The 27,592-nt window shown below is 58.7% G+C and overlaps 1 protein-coding gene across 2 annotated transcripts; it reads left to right on the forward strand.

Annotated features, from left to right (window-relative positions):
• Positions 1-27,274, forward strand: COLEC11 (collectin subfamily member 11). 2 transcript variants are annotated; one of them, XM_032496961.1, is made up of 8 exons: positions 6-140; positions 2,155-2,436; positions 4,156-4,298; positions 9,821-9,892; positions 21,796-21,867; positions 24,250-24,303; positions 26,159-26,254; positions 26,357-27,274. In XM_032496961.1, the coding sequence occupies exons 3-8, from the start codon at positions 4,181-4,183 to the stop codon at positions 26,746-26,748; spliced, it is 804 nt and encodes a 267-aa protein (XP_032352852.1). In that variant the 5' UTR covers positions 6-140; positions 2,155-2,436; positions 4,156-4,180; the 3' UTR covers positions 26,749-27,274. The 2 variants fall into 2 exon arrangements, with proteins under 2 accessions (XP_032352851.1, XP_032352852.1); XM_032496960.1 differs by lacking the exon at positions 2,155-2,436 and having other exon boundaries at positions 1-140.
• Positions 27,275-27,592: the final 318 nt, after the last annotated feature.

A 27,592-nucleotide genomic window follows, 5' to 3' on the forward strand; every position in this document is an offset into this window, starting at 1 on the left:
GTTGCCAGGAGGTCTGACAGCCGGGCCAATTGCCCTGCGTGTGGACCGCGGCCCGAGAATAGCAGCCCTGAGGCCCCGGGCGCAGTGTCCCCACGGCCGGCCAGTGGTGAGGACGCCCTTCCACCTGGTGCGCTCCTCAGGTAGGGACGCTCTGCAGCCTTGGGGAGCAGGACAGGGTGGGGAGACGCCAGGATGGGAGGCGGGGACCGGCAGGGCAGAGGTAGAGGGAGGACCTGGGTCCGGGGTGGGGAGCTGCCCTCAGGCGGGTCTGTCACCGGGACCAGGCACCGGAATTCAAGATTTGGTTAATTCTGTAGTTCAGGGTGGAGATTTCTGGAGCTGACGGATGAGAAGGACTTGGATCTATCCATTACTGGGAGGCTGAGTCAAGCCCTGCCAAGTTACTCAGATTTACAGAGGTTTTTCCTGAGCCCCAGCCTGTGAACAAAGTGGCCACAGACCCAGCCCTCGCTCCTGCACTCCTGTGCAGGCTGGGGCCGCAGCGAGGACAGCTCGTCTGCACCTAGAGGCCAGCCGCTGTTTTGGGCTCAGAAATGGGCATCCCAGACATGGGGGGAAAGGCGGGGCCAGAGAAGGCAACTTCCAAGAGCAAACAGGGGCGTCTTATACAGGGTGGGGTCACCCTGTCTCCAAAACTGGACTGGATGGGAACGCCACAGGTGCTGTCAGGCCTGGCCGGCCTGCTGGGCTGAAGTTAGGCAGCAGTTCTGAGCTGAAAAGGCAAAGTTCAGGAATCAAGTGTGAGTGGCTGAATCTTTGTTTGCACCAGTGTTCAATTTTATTTACAATTTTGAAACATCTATATGCCAAGTAAGAGGACAGGTTGGGGGGAAGCGGGTGGCGCTCAGTGGTAGAGCACGTGCTTAGCGTGCACAAGGTCCTGGGTTCAATCCCCAGTACTTTCATTAAAATAAATAAATAAACCTAATTAAGCCCCCCCCCAAAACCCTCAAAATGGTTAAAAAAAAATAGAGAACAGATGATCTGCATAAAACTCGGGGAAAATTGTAGGGAAAAGGCCTCGCCTTACTTCGTGGTCTTGGTGAACAGCAGGGAAGCGTGTGCCTCTGCGGTGAGACTCCATCAGGGCCACAGCCGCGGGGGAGGCCGGTGTCGCTGTGGGAGGCTAAACGGCGGGCGGCTGGGTGTCCCTCGGCCTGTGCACCCCGAGCTCCCCAGCGCTTCAGGGAAGAGCTTCTCCCAGGAATTCGTGTTCCCATAAAATGCTGGGCCTGCCACAGACAATTAATGAAAATGCACAACTGCATGTTTGGCCAATTAAGCCGCGTTTTTTTCACTGTCTGTTTCATTCTTACAATGGATGTCTGCTAAGAATTCCAAACTGACTTTCCTTTCCCCTCTGAAGAACCAGCCTCCTTCACTGAGGGGGTTTGGAGCCCCCCACCCAGCCTGGCCCGAGAGGAGGGGGTGGGGGTGGGGAGCTGTGGCTTCCCCGTTTATAAAACAAAATTCCTTGGGGAGGGTACAGCTCAGGGGTGGAGCGGGTGCTTAGCATGCGTGAGGTCCTGGCTTCACTCCCCAGTGCCTCTGCTTAAAACAGAACAAAATTCCACTTCTGAGAGGGCAGGAAAAAGCCCAAAGTCCCGGAAAGAGGCTCCCACTCAGGGCCCGTCCACCCTGACCTCTGCCAGCAGGACCCGCCATGTGGACCAGACACACGGGGGCTGGGGGTCAGTGGACCGGGGTGGGGTGAGTGAGGGACGGCGGCTTCCGTCCAGTGCTCACCTTCTGTGGGAGGTGGGATCTGATCCCCAAGCTGCCCTGGGGACCTGCAGGGAGAGGCAGTAAGTCTTGCCAAACAGCAGGGTTGTTTCTCTAAAGAGGAAATTCCCATGTCAGCCTTCGAAGCCTGAGACATTTAGAAAGACCGGAACTCCATTTGCATCTGACAGATACCAAGAAGCAGGTATCCATTGACCTGAGCACTGCAGTCAGTGGAGCAAATGCTTATTGTGGGTTTTTAGAAAATTGCCATGTGGGGAGAGGCTACAGCTCAACAGTAGAGGGTGTGCTTAGCATGCACGAGGTCCTGGGTCCAGTCTCCAGTACCTCCATTAAAAAAATTAAAAAAAAAATTGCCATCTAGTTGACACACAAAACCTTGCTGTCAAGAGCTGCATCCTGGACAGAAGCTACCTGGGCCGAAGCAGCAGCCGTGCGTGCTACGCTAAGACCGCAGTGCGTAACCCAGCCTGCCGGCAACCCCTCTGGGCCCCTTGGTTGGAAAACCGTCAGGAACCCCAGGACAGCGACACCACAGTCCCACCGCTCGGCCCTCTGCGCGGGTCTGCGCGGGTTGCACGTCCAAGGAGCCGGCCCTGGGGCTGCCGCGCGGGCGAGGCTGGGTCAACCCAGTGGGAACGTGGAAAACCGTCGTCAGGAGAAGAGCTCCAGGTCTGTCTGAGCTACGGGTGTGAGCGTCTTCGTGCTCGTCCGCTCTTTCTCTCGCTCACTCACGTCAGTGCCTGCAAACCCCGGGCCCCGCGTGCCCCGAGCCCTCCCACTTGCAGCTGAAGTTGCCCAGGGCACCCGGGTCCCGTACGAGCCGCTCGCACGGGGACCCAGGGCTCAGCAGGGCTATGGAGGAGCCCGGCTCACCCCGCCCGGCTGTGGGCCCGTCCCTCCCTCTCTCCCCTGTGGTCCTAATACCAGCGTGAGCGCAGGGAGCAGGCCAGGGGGACAGCGTGCGGCGAGGCCATGACCTAGGCTGACAGGTCAGCCTCTCCCAGCTTCATTTTCGTGGTCTTTAAAACGAGGACCCCTATGCTCCCTGAGATGGTTGAGGGAATTAAATAAGATATGCGTGTCCACGGTTGATACACAATACTCATCTCCTCCTTTTCCCTCCCCGGAACATAAAGGGCACAAACCTCAATGCAGTGCCCCCGCTGCTGCTGTGACTTAGGGAGGGGACGGGCCCCGCCCCTAACCCAGCGGAGGCTGACGGCTGGGCAAGCGGGGAGTGGCATCGGCACCGGCAGGGTCGGCTCTGTGACCACACGGGGGAGCGGGCCTCCCTGCGGGAACGTTTTTTGCCTGTGCCCCCTTCGCACAAGACGTGCTAGAGGGTGGGCCCTTTCTGGGGACACAGAGCACCTGCAGCTCAGAAGTGCTGCTTCCAGCTCCGGTTTGTCTGGAAACCGTGGGGCTGCCTTGCAGGGTGGCGCCCGTCCAGTGAACTGCCCGCACCCCACCGCCTCCCTTAGGATGACCCGGGGGCGGGGAGGAAACATGCTGACAGAGGAGAGGCCGTCTGGCCGGGGCACTGGTCCGGATGCAGCCAGGTGCACAGCTGTCCCCAGACACTGTGCTGCCCGGACACTGAAGTCCCGTGGGCAGGTCTCTGCCTGCTGCCACCAAGACTTCCCCACCTGCTGCAGCCGGGACCGGCACGTATGGTCCCCACAGGGATGTGGGACCAGCTCTGTTCCCCAGACACTTCCAACCTCTATCCCTGTCCTGCATCCCTGGTGACAGGTGCTTTCTCACTCACAGAAGTAGGTATCTGATAAGCTACAGTGCGCGTAGGAGCATGGGTGGATCCTGGTCAGACTGTTGAGTAGAGCAGTGTCACAGAAGACCGTGCAGTGTGACCCGGTGTCTAGGAAGCCCTGACCCCGGCAGCCGGGAGCCTGTGCTGCCTGAGCCCATCCCCGTGTGTGGACTCCAGCCGTGGCCGGAGCCTGGCGGGTCCACAGTCCAGGGGAGCGGCTCCTCTGAGGGGAGGCGGGGAGCCGGGATGGGGACCCCGACTCCGACTCAGCGAGACCTGGCGTGAGGAGGGGGCGGCCCCCAAGGTTTGTTCTCTAGCTGAGCACCGTGGGGTTCATGAAGCATAGACACGCCTTTATATGTGTTAAATATTAGTTACAAAGAACCAGTTACGCCTCCCAGGGTGGTCACCCCTGGGCAAAGGGAGCATCTTGGTGAAAGTGGGGAGTGAGGGAGAGAGGGAGAGGGAGGGAGGGAGAGCAAAACGATGGGAGGGGCTCCGGGCAGCTGCGGCCCTGGCCCCTCGGAGGGGTGGGGTGGCCGGTGTGGCCTGCACACTGTCACTTGCTGTCGGGCTTTCGGAATTCCTGTCACTGTTTATGCCTTCCTTCCTTCCCTCAGGGGTCAGTGTCCTGTGAGGCTCATTATGAAGAGGCGTCTGGCTCTGATCAGCCTGACCTTCCTGTCCGTGCTCCGAGCTGGGCGTCCTCAGCAGACGGCGGACGACGCCTGCTCCGTACAAATTCTTGTCCCCGGCCTCAAAGGTAACGTCCCTGGTGTGGGGAGAGGCTGGCCAGCAGGCGGGGAGCTATGTGCGGCTGGCATGGGGGCCATCCGTGTCCTGAGCCCCGGTGCCGCTGCAGGGTCAGACCGCGGGCCACGTTGGTGGCCTCGGTTTCCCCTCCGGTGAAGTCAAGGGTGGGACTGCACGGCGCCTCCACTCTCTTCAGCTGGGGTTCTGTAATTCTGCAGCCGTTTATTTGTGCTCAGCCCTCCCTGCAGGGTCCCTGTGAAGGCAACTGAGATCTGTCCCCGCCGGGCGCACGCCACCCGCGGGGACCCTCAGGACGAGCCGCTCTCCCCTGGTCCACTGCCGGATCAGGACCCAGCGAGGTGTCCGACTGGGTGCCCCGCTCTGGAACCCACACCCCTGCGCTGGGCGCCGAGAGCTCTTCATTCCTTCTCCTAAAACCCACAGCACCCGCCCTGCTGCTTGGTCTGCAGTTTACCTGCAGGGCGAGCTGGCTCTGCAGACCAGGTGGCGGGGGGGGGGGGGCGCCAGCACGGGGGTGGCTGAGCCCTCAGAGCGCGTCTCATCTCAGAAGTCACTGGTTTCTCCAAAGTGTGGGCAAGACACCCCAAGTCTTGTGGTTCCCACGCAGGACCAGCCCACGATTCGTGGGCCCAGGGCCCCTTGTTCAGAAGTTAGAAAGCATTTCAAGACAGGGACAGTGCTGCAGCACGTGGGGGCGTCTGACCCTGGGGCCTCGGGCTCCTCAGAGCAGAAGGTGGGGTCCCACGTCCCCTCTCAGGCTACATGGACCCCGAGCCTAGACTCTGCCAAACGGGCCTTTGCGAGATGCCAGCAGCCTCCCCCTGTGGTGACGTTGGAGCAGGTGGACTCACATTAGAGGCTGTGGACCTCTGAGGAGGGCAACCCAGCCAACGGCAGGGCGGGCACCTCTGGAGGCCAGACCGCGCGACAGGCAGGGCCCCAGCTGAGGGCAGACGAGGCCGGTGGGCCCGAGAGTGGGAGCTCGGGGGTGGCAGGGTGGCTGGCGTCAGGACCGGGACGTCAGGAGACCTTCCAGGACGACAGGCCTGCCGCCCACACGAGCCGGCCGGCCCTGTGTGGTCACTGATGACCAACCCGCTGACCTGCTTTGAAAACGTTTAATTATGTCAGAAAAGCCTCAAGCTTAGACGCTGCGCTGCTCACTCAGACGTTTGGGTGGGAGTGATTTCAGCCTGGACTCTGGGGTGTGGGGTCTGTGAGTGAACCCGCAGGTTTAGATGTGTGATGCGGTGGGAGAGAGGGCAGGGCCTTCGCTGTGGGAGCCACTGGCCCGTCCGGGCGCGGGGGGACTCCTGGTCCTGACCCCCCTTCACGCTGGCGTCCGGGGGCGGGAGGCCCGCAAGTAGCTCAGGCCCCCGCATGGTGGGGGTGGGGGTGGGGGTGGGGGTGGGGGCTCCAGGCCTCTGTGCAGCCGCTGGTTCTGCTGGTGCAGATCGCTAGCTGCTCCCCCAGGTGCCGTGGGGGAGCTGTGCGGCCATCCCACCTCTCCTGGGTCCCGGGGTGCCGTCTGACTTCAGATGTGTGGCCCGTCTTTCTACGGCCACGCGGGCGATGGAAGGAAGCAGGCTTTGAGACGCGTGGCCTGAGCTTACCGGACGAGCCATGTGAGGCCTCTGTCCACCACATCGGGAAGTGGCACAGCCTCAGGGTTTTGTCAGGATTAAATGGTGGCGATGTCTCCAGGGCACACGCGTGCAGGTGCAGGAGGTCAGTGACTAAACTGGGCGGCCATGGCTTCTCTGCTTCTGAATCACTTGGGGCCTCCCAGGCACACAGCTCCTGACTCCAGAGCAAATCTCGGGTAACCTGGGGACACACCCTAGGATGAGGGCGAAGGAGTGGTTGAAAAGTCTACTCATTATCATAGAAAGAGCCAGACATTTTACACAGTCCCTTCCTAATCTCATTAAAAACGTACCAGTCCACAGAAACGGGGACAGAAACTAGAAGGAAAACCCTGAACTGTTGGCAGCCGTGCTCACTGCTGAGTGCAGTGCTGGGAGCGTGTGGGACACTCACGGAGGGGCAGGCCAGATTCTCTACAATTCAACGATGAAATCAGGGCAGTGTCAGTGGCAGGTAACTCTGGGTTTGCAAGCTCATCTCAAGGGCACTTCTGAGAAGACGCTTTTTGAAATCTGCGTCGGTGACGGCTTCTGCAGAATCCGAGATAAGCTTGTTCGGGCCATGTGCTCGGCGGGCCCCTGTGCAGTGCTTCCTTCTCCACGGGTGGCCCACCCCGGGGTCACCTCACCTCGTCTCAGCAGTGACTTCCCACCACTTAACACTGCTGCGGTCAGTGACGAGCCGCTGGATGGCCAGGCGAGAGCACGGTCCACAGAGAGCCGTCCTGGTGTCACTCCTGTCCCTCCCACGCGCACAGACGGAGCGTCGGCAGGGCGCACCCGCCATGCGGTTCTTCAGTGGAGGGGTCCGTCAGTGACCGACGTGGACCCTGCTCTCCAGGGCTCGCCCTCCAGCAGGTGGACAGACAGGCTCCCACGTGGTGCTGAGGCTGAGCTGGGGTGTCTGGGGCCGTGGGCGACCCAGTGCTTGTGTTCTGAATCCCGGGGCTTCAGGCAGCGCTGTTTCACACGTCCAGTTTGCGCTCGCCTGTCAATGCCAGACAGCGACTCTGGTGGGGAGGCCTCTTAGTACATTTATTAAAGCCCTTAGAACCTGGATATCTTGCTCTTTTTTAAATGTCCAGCTTTGTTGAGGTGTAACTGATGAACAGAAGTTGTGTGTATTCAAGGTGCACAGCGGGACGCTGGGGCACACAGGCACACGGGGCGGTCGCAGGGCCACGCGGACTGAGGCGTCGCAGTGCACCTGGTTACCATCTGTGTGTGTCTCGTTCTGACGTGGAGGCCAAGGGCAGCATGAGTTCCTTCTTGGCGACGAGCGTGTGCGGCCAGAAACAGAGCCGTTTCCTGCTGCCCAGGAATGTCCTTGTTCCGATGTTTACGCTGGGCAGCAGGGGGAGGGTGGGGGAGGAAGTCTGGGGTAGAGCAGCGAGTTTGGGGCTTGCAGCAGCAAGAGCTCAGGACGCTGCAGACTCTTGTCCCCTGCAAACTAAAGCTTGGCGTCACAGCAGAGCCCTTCGGGGGGCTGCACCCCGAGCGTCGTGGGGCAGTGACGCGGCAGCTGGACGGCCGCCCTCTGCCCAGCACCTGGTCCCACTGAGCGCGCCCTCGCTGGGTGAATGAATGAAGCCGCTTGGCTTCCCTCTGACCTTGCAGACAGTCTGTGATGCTCGCAGTGCATAGTGACCCCAGGGCAGAGACAGACGGTGGCAGTACAGAAACCCAGGGAGCGGCTCCGCCCCGGGTGCGCAGGGAGACACGACTGGGTGGGGTGTGGACTCCATCTTCAAGGAATGCTCCGTCCAGTGGGGGAGGTGGGACATGGGTGGGGACCCCGCTGGCTCCTGACTCGGAATCTTGAAGGTTACTGCCAACCCTGCCCTCTTGGTCGGCCCCCCTCTGATGCAGGCATGGGACCACTGTCCTTCCCGCCTTAAAGCCGGGCGGGGGTGTCTGGGGGTCCCTAAGCGTGAGGTCTGAGTGCTGTCTGCTCACAGCCCGCCTGTCTCTTCCCACCCCACCAGGCAGGTGTCCCTTTTTCTCCTCTCTCTGCCTGTGGCTGCATCTTCCTGGCTCAGCAGGCTTCCCTTAAAAGCCACTTCATCAGGGAGGCCTTTTCTGATCTCAGACTAAATTGCGGCCCTTTTGCTGAAGTTCTTGCCTCCTTTTGTTCTTGGACCCCGTGCTGCTAACGAGAATTCTCTGTCAATCTCATGCTCATTCACATGCATGCGGTGTTTAAAAATTCCTTCTCCTCTGGCCGCTGAGAGAACGTCCTCTTTATTCTTGTCACTCCGCGCTGTCACTCTGACTCGTCCGGGTTATTCCCCCTGGTTCCTCCTGCTGCTGCTCTGCGGGCACTGGCCTGGCGCTCTTCTGGGCCCTTCCTTAGAGCCGGGAAATCACTGCCATTAAACCCTCCCAGCGATCACGTCTTCAAAGGCCTGCCCTCCTCTCGGGAGCTCCTGCAAGATGGATGCTGGAGCTGGGGTGGCTTTTTCTTCCGCTCTCAACGTGACGCCTTCAAAACGGAAATAAGACTTTCCTCTCCTTCTGTGCCAGCGTTGCCTCGTGAGGAGCCCTGCGTGCTCATCTCTTGCTTCAGGAATTCGCCTTTGTCACGGGCCCCTGTTACTCAGCCTACCTGTAATTTATTTCGGAAATTAATTTCATGCGTGAGGTCTCCGGCTGGTCCTCTCCCATCACTGTTTGCTCTTGCTCGTGGACGCCTGTTCTCTGGTTTTAGTGGGGATACCCAGGGTCTGATTTCAGAGTTGGGTGCTGGGGCCCCATGAGTCCACCTTCCTGTTATTACTGCTCGTCCCCGCCGTCGGTGTCCCTCCAGTGCCCTGCTGATTCTTGGTGGTGAGATCAGTCTGTTAGTGGGAGTTGCTTGCTAGACTATCAGTGCTTCTCCAAGTGTGACCCTGGCAGCGGTTTCCTTTCTTTTGAAAAGATAAGGAAAAAAATTGAGAACTACCCAGAGAGTCAAGGGCCCCATGCGTGTGCCAGGCATGTGGACACCCTTTGGCAGTGGCTCTGCGGTGCCGCTGCAGCCGTGGCAGGCACGTGGCAGGGACATGACGGCCCTGCCTCCTGCATCTTGTTGGCATGCACTTCGCTTTTCTCTTTGTTCACCTGTGTTTAAATGAAGCATCCCTGCCTTCAGGCCAGGTGATGAGTCTGGGGGAATTTACGGGGGGATCTGTAATCCAAGCTGAGCCTCTCACCGAGGGGTGGTTCGTGCACCTGAGTGTCGGCTGCTCCGTGCACACCTGGGACGGTCCAGTGGCCACAGGTCAGCAGCTGCATGCGCTCACAGGAGGAAGGCCCCGCTGTGACCTCGAGGGGGCCACGTGGCGATGACTGTAGTCTGGAACAGGGTCCCAGTCGCCGGAGAAGGGATCCGGGAGGAGGACCCTGCCCCTGCGCAGGAGCGTGCGCCCCGGGGAGGGGGGTGCTCACACCAAAGGGACAAGGGTGTGCTGACACGGGCACCAGGTTTACTCTTCCCAAGTGCTTCGCCGGACAAGGGAGGAGCGAGGCCAGCGGGGACATTTCCTGTCTTCACACTGAGGGCAGTTATGGTGGGTCTGGGAAGCCCTGTGCACCGAGGGCAGCCCGGGGCGGCCCAGGGGGAGCACTGAGGGCAGGGACAAGTGTATGCCCGGAGGGACCAAGTCAGGCAGGAAGCAGAGCCCTGAGAACAGACCTGGCGCAAGCACACCGAGAGCACTCCTGTTGGCCGGGCCGGAGGGGGTGGGAAGAAGAAAGCCTGGGCCGGGGTGGGGCGGAGGCCAAGGGCACAGACGGGGGGAGGGGGGCTCTCCCTGGGTGCCCTCTGCACAGGCACTGCGGCCCTGCGCTCAGAACGAGGTCCTAAAGGCGTGTGATTCTTCCACAGGGGATGCTGGCGAGAAGGGGGACAAGGGCGCACCGGGACGGCCTGGAAGAGTCGGCCCCACGGGAGAGAAAGGTACTGCTGCCCGGGGCTGCGGGGCTGCAGGGGGAGAGGGCTGGGGGCGTTCGAGAGGACTCCGACTCCCGTGTAGGTCTCCGGAGGGCAGAAGGCCTGGTGGTGAAGCAGGGAGGGCGCAAAGGGGCTCTTTAAACAGTGCTGCTCGGTTCCAGCCCGCCCGGCACCAAGACACAAAGCGCCTCCTGGGAGGTGCGCCTGGCGGGGTGGCTACGTGCATGGAAATTCAGCACTGGCTTGGCCCCTCACCAGCCTCACGTGCGAAGTAGGGATCAGTTGTGATCATTACCCATGTGAGTGCAATTGTGAGGGTGTGCAGACAGTGATGGAAATGTGCAGACAGTGATGGAGGTGTAGACAGAGGTGGTGGTGCAGACAGGGATGGAGGTGCAGGCAGGGATGGTGTAGACAGGGATGGAGATGTGCAGACAGGGATGGAGATGTGCAGACAGGGGTGGAGGTGTAGAAAGGGGTGGAAGTATAGGCAGGGGTAGTGGTGCAGTGATGGAGGTGTAGGCAAGGGTGGAGGTGTAGACAGGGATGTAGGTGTGCAAGGAGAGACAGCACAGATTTGGGTGGGGATGGGGGTGTTACACTGTGGCCCCCCATTTATGGCTGATGGACCCTAATCACCTTGAATCTGCTTCCTCACTAGTAAATAGTGTAGTTCTGCCCGCCCCGGGCACTGCTGAGACTTGCAGGAAATAGTCCTGCCTACAACATAGCTGCGCAGCGCTCTGCGCTCTGTGGTGTCGACCGGTGTCATCATCAGGGTGCACTTGCTGCCTTAAAGTTCCGGACGTCGTTAAGAACCGTCCACGGAAGTGCTTCATCGGTGCTCACACGCTGTTCTCTGAGAACACGCACTGGGCTTATCTATCAGCCCAGCCCGTCTCGGAACATCAGAGTTAGGTGGCTTCCAGTTTTAAAAAAGTTATTATGGGGGGGGGTGTAGCTCAAGCGGCAGAGCACATGCTCCGCAAGCATGAGGTTCTGGGTTCAATCCCTGGCATCTCCTCCAAAAATAAGTAAGTAAACTTAATTACCTTCCCTGCCAAAAAAAAAAAAAAAAAAACAGTTACTGCGACAACACAGATGGGGGTCATTCTGTTTTTAAGCCCATGCACTTTTTTTTTTCATTTTTGACGTGTGATTTATGTACACGCTCCATCAGCGACTCTGACAGCGGCAGACACCTGAGAAGCCCTGGTCACAGTCAGGGCCCAGAGCACATCCGTCACCACCCTCCCTCCATCAAGCCCCGGCACTGACTTTTATTTCTTACTTCTCCTTCACTCATAACAAATTAAAAAAAAATGAATGATTCTCATGGTTCAAAGTTCAAAGACACAGAAATCATTCACAGGGAATGGTCGGCTTCCTGTCCCCTCCAGGGGCCTCCCAGCGACAACCACTGTTGTGTTTATTTATCCCCACCGCGGTGCTCTGTGAACTGCCCCGTGAACGGTATCTTCCCGCTTCTGGACGGACAGCTGCAAAATGCACGGCCTGTTCTGCGTTTGCTCTTTTCACTTAGCGGTGTTGCTGGAGGTCATCCCACAGGAGGACACGCAGGCTTGGATCACGGTTCTCATGCAGCAACGTGGTACCCATGCTTCATCTAACTGGCCTCCTGTTACTGGAGAGTTACGTTTCCTAGGGGTTTGCTGCAGAGAATAATCTCGTATATGCCATTCTAGCGTGCCTGGGTTCAGCTTGACGGTGAGCTCCTAGCAGCGTGATTGTAGCCGGAAACTTGTGTGCATTTGAACTGCGGTAGATCTGCCCTCCGGGACGGTGGGGTCTGTACACCCTCTGCTCTCGGAGGCACAAGGAAGCGGTCAGTCTGGTGGCAGGAAGAGGCCACGTCCATGTGGCTTTAACTCAGCCTCTCTCACTATGCATGAAGTCAGCTCATTTTTCGTGTGTTTAAAAGTCTTCTGTGGTCTTTTCTTCTTTTTGGGGGCTTGTCTTTTTAAAAACCCTTCCTGGGTCCTTTCCTTCTTGATGCCTTTGTATTTTCACTCTTCTGCTTGTGTGTTCTGTACTTGTCTCTGGGTATTTCCTTCAGATAAGTTGCTGGAAGTGGAACAATGAACTTTAAAACAGGCTGTCAGCACCCCGGCCTCCTGTGGGGCCCTGGGCAGCCCTGTCTCGCTGAGCCGCCCTCCCATGTTTCGTGCTCCAGCCGCGTCTGCGGAGAAAGCTCGGGAGGGAGTGAGGGTTCCGGAGGTCCCACCAGGAACAGGGCGTGGGTGTCGGGACAGGGGCTGGGGCCGCTGAGCGCGGGCGCCGAGCTGGCCCAGGGGTGGGCTCCACTGTCAGGTCTGTTTGTCTTCTCATCTGTAAAAGGCGCGGGCGGCGACGTCACTGCTTCACAAAGTTCTTGGGTGACAGTACGTTAACAGGCTCTCAGAGCGAAAGCGCTCGGCGTTTTTACTTTATTGCTGTATTTCTCATGGAGTTGAGAGCACAGCACATACATCGTGTCACTTGTTTTAGTGCGGAACTAATTATGAAATTTACGGGGTGATAAAATGTGCTCCTCTGTTTTGTGAGGACGATGTCCTGCTTCACAGTTGGGAAGTGCTCAACCCCTGCTTCTGGATGGTCGCAAGTTCCCTTTCATGATGCCATGTCATCGCTGTTTTTTCAAAGTCGCGGTGTTTGAGTGGCAGCCGCACCATTTCACGCAGACGTGGCCTCTTGGTGGCTCTCTCCTCTGCATCAGCTGTTACCGCAGCGTTTAGCTCTCTCATCGCTCTCCCTGTCCCACTCGGAAAGGCAGCGCGCGCCCGCAGCCACCGTGGATGCGCTGTTCTCGCGTCTGCATCGCCTGACGAGAACGAACGTTGCCGGGCAGGGAAACAGCCCAGCTCGCTCTACTTTCCTATCATTAACACAGAGTTGAGAGCCATTAGGTGCTGAGTGCTTGGGGGACGCAACCTGGAGCCCCCGCGCCAGTGGCGTAGACAGGTGTGCGGACCCAGCAGGGTAAATCGAGGCAGAAAGCCACAGGACAACGCAGAGGGGAATTTGGGCTGGATCCAGAAACTGCCTTGTTTCAAGTTTTCCCAGCATATAATAGTATTGTGTGCTCATGATAGAAAATTTATGTATATCTAAAGGCAGTGAGCAAAATCACCTGTAACAAAATCATCCAGAGATAACCACTGCTATTGCTATATTTCCTTTTGGGGGTGACTTCTTCTGCTTTGATGTAATTATACTGTTTATATGCTTGTACCAATTTCTTAATTTTTTTTTTTTGCAGGGGGAGGTAATTAGGTTTATTTACTTAGAGTTTTTTTTTTAATGGAGGGAGTGCGGTTTCAACCCAGGACCTCATGCGTGCTAGGCCACTGAGTTACAACCTCCCCCTCGCTATTTCTTAAATTTAATGTTATATTTTAGGGTGAGCATTTTTCAAGCGATAAAATCATCTTAATGAACGTCCAGTATCCATGGGTAACTGAAAATTCCACCGGGGGAGGTGTGTTCTGGAGTGGAGTCCGGGGTGGGGCTCGGGCAGGACAGAGGAACCTAGACTGGCTGTTCACAGCCCCGTCCACCTGCTTAACAGCTAAGCAGTCAGTCTAGGAGGCGATGGCGGAGCACGGGGTTTGCTAGGGGTCGGCAGCTTTGTTTTGGGGTCTTTGCTACTTTGTAGAATATGGAGAACAAGTCAGCCCAGGTAGGGTGCATCTGGGTTATCAAACAGCAGAAAGCTAGTATGTACCCCTTTTGGGTGGTCTTTAGGAAGAGGACTGGCCACGGCATGATCGAACGTAAGGGAGTAAACTAGGATACAAGAACAGACATGCAGTTGATAGAAATATTTACAAAAAGGTATAAAAAAGATGGGAAAGACATCGAAATGTTAGGAGTAGATATTTCTGGCCTGTACGATATGGACATTCACGTTTTCTTCTTTAAATTCCTCTCGCGCCCCCTGCAGGCTGTATGTTCGGTGTCCCCGATGGCGTGTGGGGACTGTGTTTGTGACGTTTAGCATGTTATTTTGAAGGTGGCTGTGGCTGTGGCCGGGCCTGTTGGCAGTGCGGGTTTACCTGGAGGCCAGGTGTTGGTCTGTAAGCTCTGGCCAGCTCCCTCAGACATCCCACACGCTGACGGTCAGCACGGCTGCATTTGGGCTTGTCCGAGCCCAGACACCGAGAGGTGCGGCCAAGCTCCAAAGAGCTAGACCGGGTTCAGTGCGGCCAAGCGCACGGTGAGCTGTGCTCAGGCCTCAGGTGTGCTGGGGAGCTGGCCTCAGCTACAGGACGTCCCAAGTCTCCTTCCTCGACGCAACCTGCTGGGTGGCGGGATTCTGGCAGCCACCTTCCCGCCCTCCCGCATCCCCCCTTCCAGGGACTTTCCCTGCTGCTCGCTGACTGCGCGGCTGCACAGATTTCAGGATCTCCCGGAAGGTGCTCCACTCCGGCTGCGCGGCACACGGAGAGCAGTGACCACTGCAGGGCCAGGGGTTGGGTGGGTTGCGGGGACCTGCCGGGTTTTAGCATCGGCTCAGTTCTGCTAAGGATGGCAGTGGGGAGCATCAGTCTTGGTAGGTGTCCAGGGCCTTTTATAGACGATTTACAATGCTGTGCTAGCAAGTGGATGGCAACGTGATCCAGTCACACATATACACACACATATGAATTCTTTTTCAGATTCTTCTTATAAGATATTGAAAACAGTCCACGGGAAGGGTGGGCTGTGGGAGGGGCAGGCCCAGTCAGCGCCAGCCTTGCCACTCACCAGCTCTGACGGCTCCGGCTCCCAGTTCCCACCTGTGAAGGCAAAAGAATAACGTACTTGGAAGTATTCCCTGTTGTTTATTAAAGGATGAGAGCTGGGGACTTGGGAGTGGGGCTTGGTCAGCTGCCTTATTCCTGCTTCCGAGCTGTTCCGGCATTGAACTCTGGGGGTGGGGCAGGGCCTCTCGTCCCAGACAGCCACCCTTCGGGGGCCTCCTCAGTCGCCTGGGACCGTTCTAAAGTGCTGATCCCGACTTGCGGCTGTGTTGCTGTTCCCCCAGGGCCTGCGTTAAGCCAGCTTAAGTCCTTAGTCCTGTTTGTGCCGTGCAGTTAGACCGTTCATGCTGGCTTGTCACTTTTTAGAAATTATTTTCACTGGAATCATTCTTTCCCATGAAACTTTTTCCAGACTCCTTGAACAGTTTAAAAATTGTATATCATTTTTCCCCACCTCACAGCCTCCTGATGCCTCTGCCACTCTGAACGCTCTCTGTGCCATTATTTGCACCTGGTGGGAATTTTCAGCTCTCAGTTGTGTAGAGAGGTTCTCCCATCGATTTTTAGTTAATGACAATTTTTCCCTGCGCAGTTTTAGCCGACGTCGGTTTTGTTTTGTGATGGCTATTTCTACCAGTAACGATCTTTATGAAATGGTCAGAAGACTAAAAGCTCACATTCATGTTTTTGCTAGTTTATGAAAAAGTATGAGGAATTCCCTTCAGATAGTTCAGAATTCCTCCCGTGTCCAGCCTCCCTGGGTTTTGCACACTTCCGTTTCCTCTGCGGGGGCCCATCACCTGCCGCCTCGCTCCTGACTGGAGTCTTCTCCCATCAAGGACCTGGCCCTTAGTCAACTGTTTGAAAAACATCTTTGCGGGGGGGCAGGGGGAGGTAATTAGGTCTATTTATTTATTTTTGTTTTCTTTTTTAAATGGAGGTGTTGGGGATTGAACCCAGGTCCTTGTGCATTTGCTAAGCATGCACTTTGCCTCTGAGCTATACCCTCCCTACCAACTGTTTGAAAAATATCTTGACAGTCAATGTCTTGGAATGTCTTTAAAATCTGTGGGTGACCTGGTCTGCGGCCAAGGGCCTCAGGAGCGTGTGCACCTGCCCCTCCCCAGGTTCTAGAGGGGTCTGTGGGCAGAGGCGTCCCTGCTGCCGACTAACCGGACAGCTCTGCTCCAAGGATGCTTCCCAAACCACAGTGCAGTGCAGGCACCAGGACCAGCTGGGGATCGAGTTACAGTGCAGTTTCGGTTTGTGGGGTAGGGGAGCTGAGATGCAGCAAGTGCACGGCCAAGTTCCTGGGGTGGGGGTGGGAGATCTCACGGTGCTGCCCGGGAGCCTGGACTGCAGGTTGGTCACGAGGGTCTGGACACCCTCCAGCTGGCGTCCTTCTCACCGCAGCTTCCACGCTGTGCAAGGCGGGGCTGGCTGCAGGTGCGTCTCCGTCTTGGGTGGATTTGCCGTGTGTGTTGGGGGGTCTCTGATCACACACTGAGCAGCCCCTGCTGGGAACTCAAAACAGCTGCAGGCCAAGTGCAGGCAGGCTGACAGAAGGCTGCCTTTTCTGGAATAACAAAGAGGGCCTGCTGTCCTTCACTGAAGTGAGAGTGATCTCCGCCTTTCCAGCCCACGCGGCTGTGTGCACACCGTGCGGGGCTGGCTTTGCTGACACAACCTGCTGAAAGCGTGTCATCTCAGCTTTCAAGGCTGCTGTTCCCCAGACACACGGCTAAGACGAGACTGGGGGGCCACCGGGGCCCCTCGGCTCCGAAGCTGCAGACCCCCCCGGCGTGTGAAGGTGGAGGGCGACCCCACGTCAGCAGTGGGCTTTCTGGGCTCCGTAATGTGCACATTATCTTCGTTAAAAATCACTGAGGAAGCTGGATTCCAAGTGCTCTTTTTCGCCCTGTCTCCACTTCAAAGGACTGTGCGAGGTCTTCATTAAAATTAATAAGAATTACCAGCCTGCTGCGAGCTGCCCCCATTCCTGGTGCGTGTCCAGAGGACAAATGTGCGAGGCGCACGTCTCATTAGTGGGATGGGATGGAGAAGGGCCGCCCCAGCGGCTCACAGCTCCCTGGGCTGCCAACAGGATCCAAGTGTGACCCCGCACAACCAGGGCGCCGAGATGTGTTTGCTTTTTGCAAAAAGCTTCTTGTCATTTGCAGGAGCAAGAGGAAGCAGGGAGAAGGCAGCAGAGCTCTGGTTCCCGCCCAGTCTCCACGGGTTTGCAGCCTCACTGCCCTTCTGCCCGAGGGCGGCTTTCCAGGGAGGGTCTGCGGGTGAAAGCGAGTCAGCGTTGCAGGCGACCTTGGGTTGCTACCAAGGAGAGGGCCTGCTGACAGCGTCAGCGGATCCAGAGACCAGTGGACCGGTCGGCTGGGGCTGCCCTAACACTGCAGACACGGTGGCGTAAACGACAGACATGCATTCTCTCTCAGCCCTGGAGGCTGGAAGTCAGAGACCGCGGTGTCGGTGGGGATGGTTCTCCCTAGACGCCTCTCCTTGGGGAGCAGATGGCCGCCTTCTCCCTGAGCCCTCACGTGGCCTTCCCTCTGCGTGTGTCTCCCTGCTGTCTCTTCCCCGTCTGACGGGGACACCAGTCCTACAGGATTAGTCCCTCACTCTATGACCCCATTTGACCTTGAGTACTTCCTAAAAGGCCCCATCTCCAAATTCAGTCACATTGGGGGTTGGAGCGTCAACACATGAATCTTGGAGGGACACACAGTTCAGCCCATAGAAGGCGGCAATGGCAGTGAGAGGTGGAAGTCCAGCCACACGCGTGAACGCGCTTTCCTGGCACGTAACATCCCCAGAGGCGTTCTAATTTACCGCCAAGGAGGGAGGAGCGAGCAGAGCTGCCTGACGGCAAGCATCTCTGCTGCTCCTCCGGTTTGCACCTGGTGCTGGCAAGGAGTGGCTACAGTGGAATCTCAGCCAGCGCCGGTGAGGGCTGCCTGCAGGGTCTGGGCCCCTGGACTCACCCAGGGCTGTGTTAACACGCGGAATCCGGGGCTTGAGCTGACCCGAGGCTGCACGTTTGTGCAGGTCCAGGTGGGGTCCGTGTTGCTGGGTGTGGACCACCCTTGAGACGGCAGCTTCCCCGCCCCGAGGTTCCGCTGACAGCGACAGCACCTGACGCTCACACCCACCTGCCGCGTGCCCGACAAGCTTCCGGACGGAGCAGGAGTCTCCTGCAACACCCAGGGAGGCGGCGCTGTTATTACTGTTACGACCCTCGTTTTGTGAATCAGAATGCACAGAGATGGTGCAGCTGAATGACAGACAGAGGACCAGCCCCGTGAACACTGCTCCTTGCGGGCGGGTGGGCGGGAGGGCAGCGCTGTGGGCCTGGGGCCTCAGACAAGCGAGAGAGGAGCAGTTATCACAGGACAACATTCTGCAGAGAGAAAACAGAGGCACAGAGAGGCTCATCCTTCGAGGGCAGAGCTGGGGTGCAGACCGGGGGCTGCCTGGCCCCCGCCTTGGCCTCCTGCGTCTCCAGCCTTCTCGAATCCCAAACATCAGGGGTCTCCACGCCTGGTTCTTGGACCAGCGACAGCAGCCTCTCCTGAGGACTTGCAGGGACTGCCCCACCCAGCCCCATGAGGTCCCCTCTGTGGCTGGCCCAGCCACCTGTGGTGACAGGCCCCCGGGGAGCCCCTGCCCTGAGGCCTGCGGACCTGCGGGAGTCTGTCCTCACTCGCCCTTGGGCTTGGGCTCCGTGCCCGCCTCTACCCCCTCCGTGAGCAGCTGGGGGTCTCACCTGGCATCCGATTTTCTGTGCTTGTGCCTGGTTTCTCAGAACCCAGCAGGGACCGAGTCCCACACTTCTCCAAAGGCAGGAGAGCGCTGGGGACAGGAGCTATGTGTCAGCAGCGACCTTGAATCAGCGGTAAAGGCCGGCTGTGAAATCCAGAGACGGGCTGAATGCCAAAGGCGCTCCGGGCACCTGCAGCTGCGACGCATCCGCAAGAGCGGGCTGTGTGCTGTGCTTGCTGCCCTTCAGCAGATGGAGCGCATCGTTGATTACCGGTCTGTGAAGCCGGGAGGTCTTGTGGGGGGAGCGCTTTACCAGGAGTCTCCCCCCGGCACGCACCCCCGGGGCTCGTCGCCCTCTGCCTGTCCGCCTGGGGCCGCGGGAGCTGTCTCGGTGGGAGCAGAGCAGAGGACGCGTTGTTCCGCGTTCCCTCTGCAGGGGCTCAGGGAGAAGCTACCCCCCAGGTCGGCAGGAGGCCCACACCTGTTCCCAGCTTTTCTGGGTGGAGTCTTCTTAGTTGACAGCAGACCCTTCAAGTGACGGCCTTCACTCACCCCGGTCTGCCCCGATCTGCCCATTACAGCCTGGCCCAGACTCCTCTGCAGTGTTTGGTCTTTTGAACAAGAAGGCGTGTTCCCCGGGCAGGAAGGTCGCTCTGTAGGCCACCATCCTCTGTCCAGTGGGAATCCGGTGGGGTTCACGTGCTGGGAGCCGTCCACCCAGCTCATGGCTGTCTGTGCAAAGCCCTCTGTCTGGGTCTCTGCCTTCTTGTCTGAAGACGCGGTTGGGCTGGGCGGTCCCCAAGGCCACCTCCTGCTCTGGGCACTGTCCTCACGGGACTGCCTGACGGAGCTGGAGTTTAACTCAGCGGGTCTGCACTTCCCGTGAGGACATCATGGCTAGTGCCCAGCAGACCCTGCCGGTCACTGAGGAAACCGCGTGAAAACAAGCAAAACCGCCTCTAGATTCGGGCAGATGTGGCAGGAAGAGAAGCATAGACACTGAGGTAAGCCCGACATTCGTCCTGCTCAGCCCGGCTGTGCCAGCCCTCACGTCCCCACCGGGACCTCAGCACGGCCACCCCCAAGAGTTAGGGAAGGGCCACGGTGGCCTCTGAAGAAAGGGTGCAAGGCAGGTTGCCCTGATGGTGGCCCGAGGCCTTGGAACACCGCTGAGGGCAGGGTGTGCCTCCAGGACACCAGCCGTTCTCTGGGACACACTCTGCCGGGGGCTGAGCAGAAACTCTGTACCGTCTGTGAGCTCAGAGTGCGTTCGTGGACAGAGGGTCCAGACAAGGGGGATGTCTCAGTAGCTCATGGGACGTAACCAAACACCACGGACGGGCGGCTGGGACCCCCGATGCTGATTGCTCATGGCTCTGGAGGTGGGATTCCCAGGGCAGGGCGTCTACACGGTCAGGGCCTGGGGAGGACTGTCTTCCTGGGCTGCAGGTGGCCACCTGTTTCCCGTGTCCTCACCTGGTGGAGACAGGATGGCCGGCTCAGACCAGGGCATAGATGCCACCCTGGGGCCCCACCCCCGTGATCGCCTCTAACCCCGACCACCTCCCGATGCATCACATGGAGGCTGGGGCTTCAGCCTCTGAGACTGGGGGGCCAATTCAGCCCACAGCAGGGGGTGATGGTGGTCAGGCCTACCTGGGGGCGTGACACTCCTGCAGAGGAGCGAAGACAGGATGCGGGAGCTGGAGGGGGAGTTCAGAGAGAAAACAGGTTTTAATTATTGGAAGGACTGCCCCGTGGAAGGCGGATCAAACTAGCCTTGTGTCCCTCTGGCTGTAAAACCAGAACCGCGGCTGGAGGGAGCAGGCCAGCAAGTCAAGTCCCTGCAAGTCAACGGAGCAACGGCTCTAGTGACGGGAGCCGTCCGGGCGGGGCCAGGAGAGTTCCCTGGGGAGCTGTGGGCTGCGGCTTAGAGACGGGGGTGGGGGTGGGGGTGTCACAGGCCTCTGTGGGCCCGCCCGGCCCCTGTCCCTCCTCCAGCCATGGAGAGCCCTCCCCACGCCCTACGAGTGGCTACTGGGCGTCCATTACCACAAGCCAATGCTCGTCGGTGATTTCAGCACCGTTTCTTTTTCTGGATCGCCGACAGGGCGAGTGCCGTTGACTGGCTGGTTGATTGAAAACTGTTTTTTCTTGTTACCTTGTCCCTCTCGCTGCTCTGCTGTCTCCCCGTTGGAGAACGAATCAGGTTGCAACGGTGTCAGAACTCGACACAGAAAGGCTAGGTCCCAGCCACCCGCTGGTGGGAAGGGTCCAGGGCTGTGTTGTCAGTTACGCGGTGCACGTGTGGCCCCGGGCCCCCCCCAGACCCCGTCCCCGCAGGCTGGCTGGACATGTCCCCTGGCCCGTCCTAGGGCATTTTGACCTTGGAGTGTCCCTCCCTTTCCTGCCCTCGGGTCCCAGGGAATGGCACCCCCACCCCCAATGATGGGCCAGGAGCTTGGGTCCCACTGTCCCTCTGCCCTCATCTCCCCGATGGCCTGTCTCTGCCCCTTCCAGGCCCTCTGCCCGTGTGACCAGAGGTACAGTGACATCGACCCCAGCAGGTGGCTCTCTTCTCCCTACTCCCCACGGCTCGGCTGACGCGTCACCCCTCCCGATGCCTCCGTCCAGCCCCTCGCTGGGTCGGGGCCCCTTGCCGGGGCCTCCTCGAGCCCTGTGCTCTCCTATCACAGCACTTGTTACGTGAGCGACAGCTGTCTCTTTATTTCCCCGATTTCCCGCCATCACTCTCGTGTCTCCGGCGTCACGCACAGCACTCGGTATCCATGGCCGGGGTTCCCTCCGTCGCGGCTGGACTAGGTACCTGACCCGGGCAAGCCCTTAACCCCCGTGAGCCTCGTCTGTGCAGTGAGTCACTTCTGTGACCAAGTAAGAGGCCGACGTGCACGTGCTTTGTGACCAGCGAATGTGCACAAGCCGGCTGTGTGCGGCCTGTATCCACGCCAGCCGCAGCTCGCCGCAGCCTGCGCTCTGCCCTCCGCTCTCCCCCTGGTCGGGGTTAGGGAGCGTCACAGAGGTGGACTCGCTGGCTGGAGGTGCTCCGTTCCCAAGAGCCCTGGCTGAGATGAGGACACGGGTGGACTGTGTGGCCTCCTCTGTCTGTGGAGTGTGGCTGTAGGGGACGCGCGTCTTCCTTTGGAAAAAACATCAGCAGGTGACATGTGAAGAGCCTCCTGCCAGCTGCATACATGACCTTGAAGAGATGGAGAGCCGTCCTGGGTTCAGCCTCCTCACGCGTGCGTGTGTGTGTGTACGTGTGTGTGTGTGCATGTTCACATGAGATGGCAAGCAGGTGTCCTGGGTTACCTGTGCCTCGACCAACTCTGATCTCATTGTTTTCTACAGGAGACGTGGGTGACAAAGGACAGAAAGGCGTTGTGGGCCGCCATGGAAAAATTGGTCCCATTGGTTCTAAAGGTATTTCTGACATGCCTCTGGCCCCCGTCCCCTCCCAGTGCTCACACCTGGGCCCTCGGAGAGTGACGGGCTGGTGGCCATGTTTATTTGTGTGCTTTGTACGTGGTCAGGTCTGTCCCAGTGTGTGTGTGGGGCGCGATCAGAGTTGACTGTGTGTCACTGGGCTGGGGTAGTGCTCTGGTCCCCAGGGTCCACATGCCGCCTGGGGGGGGAATCGAGACCCCCATCTGAGCCATGGCAGGACCGTGTTCCCGAAACACCATCCACCTCCCGCTTGGGCGGCTCAGGCTTTCGCGGCTGGGGGCTGGCTGCCCGTGAGCACGAGGCGTGGGAGGACCGCAGCAGCAGGAAGCGGCACAGGCGCCCCCCGACCTCGGTGCCCCCCCGCCCCGTGCAGCCCTGGGGGCAGGCGGCTCAGGAGCCAGGCCCAGGGCAGGTAGGGGGTCGCTCCGCCTGCCCCGCTCTCCCGCCCCCACCCTCACTCAGTGGGCAGACGTTTTTAGAGCCCTTGGCTTACCTGGCGTCCATGCTGGGCAGCAGGGGGCGTGGGGTCGGGGAGGCCAGGGGCCCCCAGCCCTGTGGACGGCTCCCCGAGGGTCCTGTCGTGGGTGCAGAGCCCGGAGATCCAGGCTGGGGAGGGCCTGGGGCACCAGAGCTGCTTCGAGCTGGGGACAGGAGGGAGTCTGGCGGTGGTGCCCACGTTCCCCGGGCATTGAGCTGTGAGTGGGCCACATGGTCTGCTCTGATCGCGGGGCGAGGACCTCACGGGTCTCTCGTCCTGCCAAATCCGTGGGAAGCACTTCTCACGGATTCATTAAAAAGCACACAGATACGCATGGTGCAGAGAGGGGTGTGTTCGCTTTGAAAAAACTTAAAAAACTGTGTTAAAACATTTGTGACATAAAATATGTCATTTTAACTTTTTTATTTTTAATTTTTAAAAAATTAATTTTTAACTATTTTTGTTTTTAATTTAAATTTAAAAAAATTAAAAAAAATTAAAAATTTTTTAATGAGTGAACTCAGGACCTCGTGCAGCTAAGCATGTGCTCTACCACCAAGCTGTGCCCCGCCCCCCATTTCACCTGCTAAGTGCACAATTTAGTGACATTAAGCTGGTTTGCAGTGTCGTGCAGCCATCACCGCTATGTAATGGCCCCAAAGAGAGACTGTGCTTGTGAAGCAGTGACTCCCTGCCCACTGCAGCCCCTGGCAACCTCGAATCTGCTTTCTGTCTCTATGAATTTGCCTACTTAGGTATTTCATATAAATGGAATTGTGCAACATTTGTCCGTTTGTGTCATTTCATTTAGTATGCTGTTTGCATTATGCGATGTGGTTGCACGTGTCCAAGTTTCCTTCCTTCACAAGGCCGAGTGATAGTCTGTTGCCTGAGTGGACCATGTTTTATTCATCCGTCCACCTGCTGATGGCCATCTGGAGTCTTTCCCCGGTTCAGCTACGGTGAAGGATGCAGTCGATATCCGTGTACAAGCAGGGACGTGTGTGCTTTTAATATCCAGCACGGGCTCAGGATAAATGTCAGGGTCTCTCCAGGGGACCCCTTGCTGAGGAGACCCTCCATGGGTTGTGTATGTGACCCGCTCCGTCTCCGACACTGAACCTCAAGTCGTCTTCAAGCTCCTGATGTGGATAAAAGAAAGCAAAGGGGTCATTTGGATGGAGACCACTGAACTCACTCCCACCCGGTCAGATGAACACGCATCTCCGAGGACGGAGAAGCCGCTGCCCCTCCGCTGTCCCGGGCCAGCTGAGATGCTTAGGCTCTCTGTGGGAGAAGAAAGACAGCACGTTAGGGACACTCCTGTGATTTCGAAGTAAATACTCGTTGTCTGATTGCAGAGCAGCTGGAGAGCATTATCACCAAGAGTTTCCTCTACCTCTTATTGTATAACTGGGGAGAAGAGGGGTGGCGGGCGGCTACGTGGCATGTCCTGTCCAGTGGGTCTCCCGGTGGCTGTGCCCCCGTGACGCCACGCTGCCTCTCAGAGAGGGGCCAGGAGGCTGTGATCTCCGCGTGGCCAGGTGTGCTCCTGAGCCTGGATGAGAGCGTCGCCAGGGCCCACCCAGCGCGCACTTCACGTGCTCTGACCGAACGCTCCTGCTCTCACCAGAGACCCGGAGAGAACCGGCACTGGGCGCTGAGGCTGCAGGCTGTCCTGTGAAGTCCGGTGACACGTACACGTTCCAGGCCATGTGAACAGGGCCTGAGGAGTTAATCCCCCGCAGAACAGAAGGAGGGTCTGGGAGGAGTCCCAGGGCATGGCACGGAGGAGAAACAACACGCTACCCTGGACGTTCTGAACTTGTGAAGCACATCCCACCCTGCTTGGTGACCTTGGCCTTGCTTCTCTTTTTCAGGTGAAAAGGGAGATTCTGGTGACATAGGACCCCCTGGCCCCAATGGAGAACCAGGTATGGCATAAAGAGTCTGGTGATTTTTAAAAAAATTTATTAAAACTGCACATTTAAAAGTATAAATCATGAACTAAAACTGTGACAGGCTGGAAAACAGCTCAGGAGACTGACGTGCCCTCCTGTCCCGCACACGCTCTCGTGGACCATCCCTGGTATTTCTGCGTTCTGTTTGAGGCTGTGGTCTGCTTGCCGACTCCGTGCTGTCGTATCTTATCGTAGATCTGCTCAGATCACCGTCCTAAAGCGCTCTCCTCCTCCCCTAACCCGTCCCTGGGAGCCTCAGCGTCTCCCCTGTCCTCTGAGCCCCAGCGTCTCTGAGAAGCACCTCCACACTTCCCTTTTTCCCTCATTCTGGATGTCCTTGCAAGGACTCCCCATGACCCTCTGCTGAGCTCCCCCAGAGGTCAGCGGGGACCCCCGCCCGGCTCAGCAGACTTCACCGACTTCCCTGCTCGCCATCCCCACCCTATGCCCGTGTGGCCCAGCTGTGGGCAGACCCACCCGTGGGCAGACCCACCCATCCTCCCTGCCTGCCGCCCCGCCCCCCACTTTCTCTCCTCCTCTGTGGAGCTCTGTCTGCTGCCCTCTTCTGTCTCCACGTGGCCGGACTGCTCCCTGCATCTCTGGGGTTCGGCCCCACAGTTCAGACCCACCAGCCACTCAACCCCTCTCCTCACCAGGTTCGTGTTGTCCACGTGCGGCCTCTCCCACCGCCCGCCAGGCTGTCCCCCAGACTGTCCTGCACGTCTGTCCGGTTTCCTGTTCCTGCCACCTTGTCACTCAGGCTCTCACAGACCCACCCAGTTACTGAAACACCATCCTGACTGGTCTGCGCCCCCCAGCCCTCTTTCCCACCACGTGTTGACCACAGGAGCCACTTCGCAGGCGCCAGACTGAAGTGCAGGACACAGAGTCTGAGTCTCTGGGTGGGCCCTGGCTGCGGGAGCTGAGGGGGCCTGTCAGGGTCACACCGGATCCATCTCTCCAGGAAGCGTCAACACCTCAGACCTCAGTGAACTCAAAGATAGCACGTGCCTTAGAAAGTTCACCTTAGAGAGAGTTCCCCTAAAGACAAACAAATCCACCAGCATCGTTGCAGATGCCCACGTGCGGAAAGGACCGCGAGTGGGGGTGGGGATGTCTGGGCTCTGGGTGAGGGAGGAGGGGTGGGAGTTTGGAAGATGAGGTCAAACACTGAAGGGTAGGTTCAGACTGGAAACGTGGGCTGAGAACCCCGTGCGATGGAATCTCTCAGGGAAAGGGGCAGTCAGAGCAGAGGTGGGCGGGAGCGGTGGCTCCACTCCAGCTCTGCTGGAGAAACGAGCCGGCAGTGTCCCCACGGGCGATGGGTCCCCCAAACGCTGTGGTGGCTGAGTGACGTTCTGAGAAGTCTCCTGACCATGCGGAGATCTTTATAGGAGGAAGATCAGGGTCCTCTCCAGGGGGCCGGGAGCAAACAGCTAACCAGAGGCCTCATGACTTGACGTCACCCAACAGTTCCACCCCCACCATTTTCTCAAATGGCGCGAATTCTCTGCTCCCCAGTGTCACTGCATGGACACTCCTCCCTTGGTGATGGTCACCCCCGACCCCTCTCTTGCCTTTCCAACCTCACTACTTTCTTCCCATGGCAGCCAGAGAGATATTTTCAAACTTAACTCTGACCTTGGGGTTCCCCTGTTAACCCCGTCCATGCCTTCTCCCTGCCGTTAGGAAAAGCCCCAGGTCTCCCCCACAGCCTCGGAGGCCCGCGCGGCCCGCATGGCCCGCACTTTGGGGAGGGCCGCCTCCTTCTCTTCTGGGCCCGCCCCCTTGGCTAATCTCCCTAACACGGCAGCCCTGGTCCCCGCAGGCATCCCGTGTGAGTGCAGCCAGCTGAGGAAGGCCATCGGGGAGATGGACAACCAGGTCACCCAGCTGACGGCAGAGTTAAAGTTCATCAAGAACGGTACGTTCTCCGTGCCTCCCTGTCCCCATGCCCCCGAAGGCACAGGGGCGCGGGTTTGCTACAGAGACGCGGTGCTCACGCCCCGCCCCGCCTGCCCCGCAGCTGTTGCCGGCGTGCGCGAGACGGATCAGAAGATCTACCTGCTGGTGAAGGAGGAGAAGCGCTACGTGGACGCGCAGCTGGCCTGCCAGGGCCGCGGCGGCACCCTGGGCATGCCCAAGGACGAGGCCGCCAACGGCCTGCTGGCCGCCTACATCGCGCAGGCCGGCCTGGCGCGCGTCTTCATCGGCATCAACGACCTGGAGAGGGAGGGCACCTTCGTGTACGCGGACCGCTCGCCCATGCAGACCTTCAACAAGTGGCGCAGCGGGGAGCCCAACAACGCCTACGACGAGGAGGACTGCGTGGAGATGGTGGCGTCCGGGGGCTGGAACGACGTGGCCTGCCACCTCACCATGCACTTCCTGTGCGAGTTCGACAAGGAGCACGTGTAGCCGAGGCCCTGCCTCGGCAGCGCTGGCAGGTGGCAGCCCCCATCCCCAGGCGGCGGCCACCAGCCGTCCTCGCGGTCGGGGGAGGGGCTTCCCGCCGGCACTGTCCCCCGGCAGGGGTGCGGGTTTCCCAGTACAGGCTCCGTTTCTGAACCTTAGAGAACGGTGCAGGCTTAGGTGAAAAAAACAGTGTTTCTGGGTGTTATTTCTGAAGACCTGAAGCTTTATTACTCGTACTGACGCCCGGATGTCCGTTATGTAAGCGTTCCTCAGCCCTGCCCGCGGCCGCGTCCCAGGCGGGAAGCGGAGCCTCCGACCTTCGCCCCACCGAAGCGCAGACGCGCGGCGGGCTCTTACGCTACTTTCCTCCTTTTCATTTCCGTATGGAAAAGAGTCCTTTTAACTTCGGTCGGTGTTTCTTTAAATTACATTAAGTCACACGTTCCTTTTCACTGTTAACCAACTAGAAACAATTTTGCTTTGCCGCAAACCCGGAGTTCAGGAAAAAAAAATCCTCTGCATTTGACAACTGAATGTGTGTGTTATTTTTCGCCCTCAGTTTCTTTACTAGCTGTATTGTTACCTATTTCTGTATCACAGTCACCCGAAAACAGCAGCTGGGGACAAAAACGTCAGCGCCCTCACCGTCAGGGCTCCCCCCAGGGCGCGGTGGGGCACCGCCTCACCACCCACAACCGACTGGGAGGTGGCGGGTGGGATTCAGCTCCTCGTGGGTTCATTGCTGGGCGCCTCTGCCCTGGGCAGCTCCCCACACGACCACTGGCTGCCTCCGAGCAGCATGGGAGGGCCGGAGCCAGAGCGTGAGCCCACCCCTGGAAGTGACACC

Source organism: Camelus ferus, chromosome 15 (assembly GCF_009834535.1).
Source record: "Camelus ferus isolate YT-003-E chromosome 15, BCGSAC_Cfer_1.0, whole genome shotgun sequence".
Taxonomy (NCBI): Eukaryota; Metazoa; Chordata; class Mammalia; order Artiodactyla; family Camelidae; genus Camelus; species Camelus ferus.

Bases quoted from the DNA above. Each gene is read 5' to 3' on its own strand.
- COLEC11 (XM_032496960.1), top strand. From the start codon at position 4,181: ATGAAGAGGCGTCTGGCTCTGATCAGCCTGACCTTCCTGTCCGTGCTC. The intron at 4,299-9,820 runs GTAACGTCCCTG...ATTCTTCCACAG, and splicing joins TCTTGTCCCCGGCCTCAAAG to GGGATGCTGGCGAGAAGGGG. The intron at 26,255-26,356 runs GTACGTTCTCCG...CCTGCCCCGCAG, and splicing joins GTTAAAGTTCATCAAGAACG to CTGTTGCCGGCGTGCGCGAG.